The sequence below is a fragment of the Drosophila busckii genome, chromosome 2R, assembly GCF_011750605.1.
Source record: "Drosophila busckii strain San Diego stock center, stock number 13000-0081.31 chromosome 2R, ASM1175060v1, whole genome shotgun sequence".
NCBI lineage: Eukaryota > Metazoa > Arthropoda > Insecta > Diptera > Drosophilidae > Drosophila > Drosophila busckii.
Window position 1 is genome coordinate 8,263,772 of NC_046605.1, and position 6,512 is coordinate 8,270,283.

The 6,512-nt window shown below is 36.9% G+C and overlaps 1 protein-coding gene across 1 annotated transcript; it reads right to left on the reverse strand.

The window, feature by feature from the left end:
* Positions 1 to 3: 3 nt before the first annotated feature.
* LOC108596715 (Bardet-Biedl syndrome 4 protein homolog) lies at positions 4 to 3,976 on the reverse strand. The gene is made up of 10 exons (XM_017982748.1): positions 3,888 to 3,976; positions 3,682 to 3,821; positions 3,492 to 3,604; positions 3,134 to 3,424; positions 2,337 to 2,493; positions 2,116 to 2,238; positions 1,950 to 2,034; positions 1,115 to 1,201; positions 845 to 1,056; positions 4 to 165 (listed from the first exon to the last, which is right to left on the reverse strand). Exons 1-10 carry the CDS (start codon positions 3,964 to 3,966, stop codon positions 4 to 6), a joined length of 1,449 nt encoding a protein of 482 aa, XP_017838237.1. The 5' UTR covers positions 3,967 to 3,976.
* Positions 3,977 to 6,512: the final 2,536 nt, after the last annotated feature.

Below are 6,512 nucleotides of genomic sequence, written 5' to 3' on the forward strand. Positions count from 1 at the left end.
CTCTCAGTTCTGGTTGACCACAGCATTGACTTCCAGTGGCAATTCCTCTTGCGGCTGCATGTTCTGACCACTGACTTCGTTGGTTTCTGGCTCCTGCGCATCGCTCAGTATGCTATGGCTGGATATGCGCAACAAGGACTTGAGCTTAGTTGCTTGAAATTTGTACTGCAATGTAAAATGTAATAATCAGTCCAAATAGTTGCTTGCATCAATTCCTGGAAAATCTGCTGCTCATTTGATTGATGCTTGTTAAAATTTTGCGGGTAAATTTGTAACCAACTCTAATGCTGTGCAACAGATATAATTTTCGCTTGTATGTCGCTTAATCCGCTGACTTTCGTTGTTGTCATGCACTAATCCAATTAGGGACATTTATGTCGACAACTTTAGAAAATGAAACTGCAGTAATAGTTAAATTTATGATGTAGATAATTTGCTTGCTGCTGGCTTTTACAAAAAAATAAAAGTTGATGGTCTAATGTTTAATTTCTGTTGCAGTTAGCGCTTGAAAATATACTTAGAGCTTAGGGTAAGTTTAGGTTTTAAATCGATTATTCGACAAAACTATCACAGAGATAGTTTTTTAAAGTAGAAGTTCCAATAAAGTAACTAACAAATTCTGCAGCAGCAGCGGAATTTTAATCCACTAGTGATTTCTCCTCAAATCTTAACATTTAATTTAATTATAAAACTTTCCGATTTCTATTGCGAATTAAAGTGCCTTGTGTGGTTTTTAATTTATCGTTTTTCGAATTTCAAAAGCTACATTAAGTGTGCAGTATTCATATCAAGGACTCGCCACAATCATGCGCCATTGCAGGCGCTGATAGACAACACGACTTACTTCGGTGGGTAGCAGCAGGTCCTGCGCCTGGCTCGTAAAGCGATTGTAGTGCTCCGTTGCCAAGGCCAGGCGTCCTGTTTCAAAGCAGAATAGGGCAAAGTTCAGAAACACCAACGGATGTCGCACTCCGCTCTGTTGCGATTGAGCCAAAAAGCAGGCGCGCTCAAAGGCCACAAACGCATTTTCCTTATCGTCCAGCCGGCGTAGACAGACTGCAATTGAGTTTGGGCAAGTTGTAATGAGTTAAAGAAGCTGCATTAGGCTACTTACGGCCCAACAGCATGTAGCACTCGGCATTGTCCTTACGCAGGTTTATGGCCGCAGCCAGCGTGTGAAAGGCGCTGGCATATTGTTCAGCTAAAGGCGAGGCAAGGCGAAAATAAAAAGAACGTTAAGTCAGCGCTTGTCCTTTTTTTTTTTTGTAATTTTCATTTTGAAAATTTATGAAAAGGTTTTTATTGTCTAAGCTCGGCACTTAATATTTTTATGCGGCGCGGGAAAGCCCAGAGCAGTCGTCTAAGAAAATACAAAGCAGTTGCAGGTTCTTTTGTTTGATACACTGAGCAAAAATATCATTCAATTCAGATTATGCAAGATTAGTGTGCAATCGATACTATCGATTTATTAATCGATAATATTTTAAGTTAAGTTTTCTCTATTTTAATGCATCAGTGCTCATTTAAACTTAAAAGCGAAGTTTATAATATTAATTTCATTAACTAATTCAATATAATTGTGTTCTCGATACTATCGATTGCTGTTAAATTAATTGTACCTCTATTTTTATGACTCAGTGCTCATTTAAACTTAAAAGAGAAGTTCATAATATTAATTTCACGCACAACGAATTCAATATAATTGTGTTATCGATACTATCGATTGCTGTTAAGTGAATTTTCTGTCTCTTTTTATGACTCAGTGCTCTTATAATTTATTTCAGTGTATTTACAAACTATGTAAATCACAATATTAATTTTTGAATAACGAACACGCATAACTAATCCAATATACGTGTGTTATCGATACTATCGATTACTGCCAACTTAATTTCTCTATGTGTGTTATGTATCAGCTTTAGCCTATGTTTTTCTTCCAGTGTACTTACAGGCTATGTAAATCAGACTCAAATTGTAGAGCGCATTGTAGTTGAGCGGCGATAGCCAAACGGCCTTGCGCAAGGACGACACAGCCTGCAATTAGCCCAAGCGAACAAAAAGGCAGCTCTTCAACTTAAGCGCTAATGTTAAGCTTTAAATACACAATGCGCTTACCACAATAAACTTTTGCTTCTTGAAGAAGCACAGCCCAATGTTGTTCCACAGCTCGGCAATTTCCGGCTCAGCATCTGCGATTTGACTGTACTTGCCCAAGGCGCCATCCACGTCGTTGCGTGACTGTCGAAAATGTGTTGCACAACAAGTATAAATCATTTTGAATATATACACACACACACACACACATACACACACATATATAATGTTATCTTGTTTACCTGCAAAATGGCGCCCAGGGCTAACAAACCTTTGGGTGCGCATTTGCGTTCGATGTTGACGACTTCCGCCAGACGATCATAGGCCTTTTGCGTCTCATTGATTTTCAAATACAATACGCTGATTTCGGTAAGGACTTCCGCACTCTCGGGGGTTAAGCTGTCAAAAGTTAAACGAATAGGTATATATAGGTAATCAATGGCACTTTAAGGAATTCATTAAGGAAATAGTAAGTATTTATATAATATTGAATGGTCGCAATGGATTGTAAGTCAAAAGTTAAATTTATATAACGATAATACTAATCAATCATTGAAAGTCGTACATTAATTTAATATATTGTAATATAACTCAAAAGCTTTTAGCTTTTAGCTAGAACATAGAACTACCACTAACTAACTAATACCTCTATAGATAGCTTATTGTTATTAATGGTCAAAATAATCTTGAATAGTTTACTTTTGTTATATTGTAGTTTGTCGAAGAATTTCGCTCCACTCCAAAAATTTTTATTGAGCTGGTCTGGACACTGTTTCGTCTATAATATATAATATATATATTTTATGAATGGTAGAAACTTTTGGTAGCATTCAATATACAACATTTCGAACAATAAAATCTTTGTATATCACATTTAAATATCTTAAATTTCTATGAAAGTTAGTAAATTAAAAAGGAAGAATAACAAATGTTTTATAAGACTATCTATTACTCGTATATATCTATCTATCTATCTTCGATTCTATAATCTAACAATCTAATACACCATTGTACAATTGAATTGAGTCCACGAACTTACTGCAAACACGCTTCGAGCACATCTATGGCCTGCTGATACTCCTTGTCCTTGCGATAGAGCTCCGCCAGGCGTATGTAGCTCTCCTGCTTCTTGCCCGTCTGCACCGCCTGCTCGAAGTAACTCTTGGCCTCGGCTTGCTGCTGACGCGCCAGCTCCAGCTGTGGCTGATTGGCTGCGGCGCGATAGAGCAACTCACCCAGATAATGATAGATTTCATGATCCTTGCGTGGACTGTGCGCCTCCGCCTCACGAAATACGCTCAGCGCCTGACCAAAGCGGCCCATGCTATAGCTGTAAATCAAGTCAAGAGCAAATAATAAAAAAGCTGAAAAGCATTTTAATGATTTAACGCGTTTACAGTGTGCGTCCAATTTCCTTGTAGCTCTCGATGTTGCGCGAATTGAGTTCGACAGCCTTTTGTAGATTACGCAGTGCCTCGATATTATTGCCCGCCTCGCGCTCAATTAGGCCCTGCGGTCACAAAACAAGAACAAAATGCTTAACTGGGCGCAATCGATTGGAACAAATGTTGTTGTGTGTGTGCTTACCTTGACAAAATACAGGTACTCAGCATTCAGGTGACGATTCAGCTCACGTTCAATGAGACGGCGACAGCGCTCGAATTCACGGCGAGTAAAATAAATATGCAGCAGCCAATCAATGTTCGCATCGCTGGGCATCTTCGGTGCTAATTAGTCAAATTTTTGTTACAAACGTAATTCAGGTTTTGTTTACTTTTTTTTGGCAATTGCACCTGCTTTGACCACTTCCAGAGAGGGCAGCTCTATGACTGCTCCATTGCAGTTTATCTGCTCACTGCCCGCCACGTACATGTGAAGTTGCCCTTTGTGTCAAAATAGCGCCGTGAAACAAAACAAAGTCAACGCCAACGCCAACGCCAATAATAATATAATGAAAAAATAAAGCTCACTTCCCCTGCGTTATAACCATTAAAGTTTTGCCAACTGTTTAGCCAACTAGTCGCTGCCATGGTAACAGCTGTGGGCCAGGTTAGTGTGACCGCAGACTTGGCACAAAACAAAGTATTAATTAAGCTTAAAGGGCAACAACTTTAAGCCAACATTAGCTTTCATATATGAAATATTAAATTAAAGAAAATATGTGCATAGATTTCTATTTATTATTCTTTTATATTCTTTGATTATTTTTTTATTTTCCTAATATGCCAGAAACTTTTTTCCTTATCTCAAAAATGTTGCTAAGCTTATATTTATATTTATTTATATTTATGTTAGCAATTATCATAATTTAAAATAAAATACAACCTGCATTGCAACATAACATTTCCGCAGAAATAATAAATTGGCAACACTAAGCCAGAAAGTAATTTAATTTAATTACATTTAATTTCCCGAATTTCCCCAGGCTGACCACGCCTTTGTTTTTTGTCACAACAAGCCTTGAAGCCAAGTCCAAATTAATTAACTTGTCAAATTAATTAGCAAATATCATTAGCCTTTAAAATACAAGCAACTGCAAATCGCATGCAAGCAAATAACTTGCCGTATATTAACGTATTTTTAATTAGCGTGTGTCTAAGCAACAAATGCCAATTGAAATGCAATAAAAACAAACTGTAAATGGCTTAACGCAAACGCTTTTAGTCAAAGCTAACATAATAATGCAGACAAGGCCAAAATAGCAAATTTTAAATTTAAATTGGGGTAGAAATAGCGACTTAAACAATTACAACTGATTTGAATTATGAACTGTGACAACAATATATAAACATTTATAGCAAATTTCCTCAACAATAGCTGACAAGTGATTTTAAATTAATTTATTTTATTTACATAAAATATAAAATCAAAGTAACAAAATAAGATCTAGAGGCAATATATATGGGAACGCTGATACAATAAATTAATCATACTAGATCAATCGATTGACTGTCATAAAATAAATATATTTTAATTACTTTATATTATATTCTGGCAGCTCGTTCACTGCTTGCTAATCCTCCAACAGTGCAGACACTACTGACCTGTGAGTGGCTTCGCTTTCTGCCTTATCTTCCAGCTTCCCCCACACATTGGTAAAAGGTGAGAGCGCAAGCCACTCAACGAGCGTTGAAGTGAGAGCAGCGCTGCTTTCATTTGCAAGCTGCACTTCGCTCAAATGCTAGTGAGTGCTGCTCGAGTCAATGATAGCGGATTGTGTTCTTGGGTTCCTTATGCTTCTTCTTCCTTTTTGCAGCTTGCTACCTCACACTCTTTTCGTTTTGTGTACAGTGTGAGCGAGAGCGACTGAAGCTAAGTACCCGAAACACAAAGCGAAGAGCGCAATCCGCTATTTTATATTATTGCACCATGCTTTCAGTCTCCCACACATTTATAAAAGGTAAGAGCGCAAGCCACTCAACGAGCGTGGGGAAGAGAGCAGCGCTGCTTTCGTTTGAAAGCTGCTCTTTGCTCAAATTCTAGTGAGAGCTGCTCGAGTCTTTCGTTCGTTTGTGCTGCTGTGTAGCTGAGCAAGCGCATCGTACTTTTTGGGATGATAATAATATTATTATAATAAATAGATTACCACTAATCCAAAGGGTTAGAAAGTTTGACTGCCTTTAAGTAAGACTTTGTAGAAATATATAACATTTATATAATATTTAAATCCTCCAACTCGCCGCAACAGCAACAACAAATTAGAGCTAACATCTAATCACTCAATTTCAATTACAAATTCACACCGCCAAAGTGGCAAACAAGTGTCCAAAACAAAATATTTATTTTTTTTTTGTTACTTGCTCCTCGCTTCTCTTGTTTGCTGCCATTTAGAGGCGGACATGTGATCGTGATCTACATTTGTAATGATTGTAAGTCAGTCAATTTTGTTGTTTGTCTTGTGTGCAGGCCCCAAAATGCAATGCGCATTAATGCGTGAAAAAATATCGTACAAGATCACATAGCACTAAATCTTAATTGCGGCCCCTATCAAAGTGTTTTTCTGCAATTTTGCGTTTTTCATTTTGGTTATAGTCGATTTCAAAATCCAAAAAAATTCCGCTTGGCTGTTGCCGCAAATGGCAAATTGCGGAAAGATCAACCAGTTTAACGGAAATTTAAACGTGGCTTGTCAACTATTAAATAGATAATAATTTATGTTGAAAAGTTGGTATGCAGTTTTTTTAATGTGTTGCTAATTCAATTTTGTAACGTAAACAAATAATTTAAGCAAACACTAAAAGTGCTGATACTTAGGCACAATTAAGTAAAATAATGTTGAAATCTATGCAATGTAAGAAATGAGCTCTACTTTAATGGCATAATTAATATTTAAATTTACAATTTTGCTTTATTAATACTTAAAATAGTTAGCTTACAATATAACTGAATTTGAATTTAAAACAGTCGCAGTGAAAAAT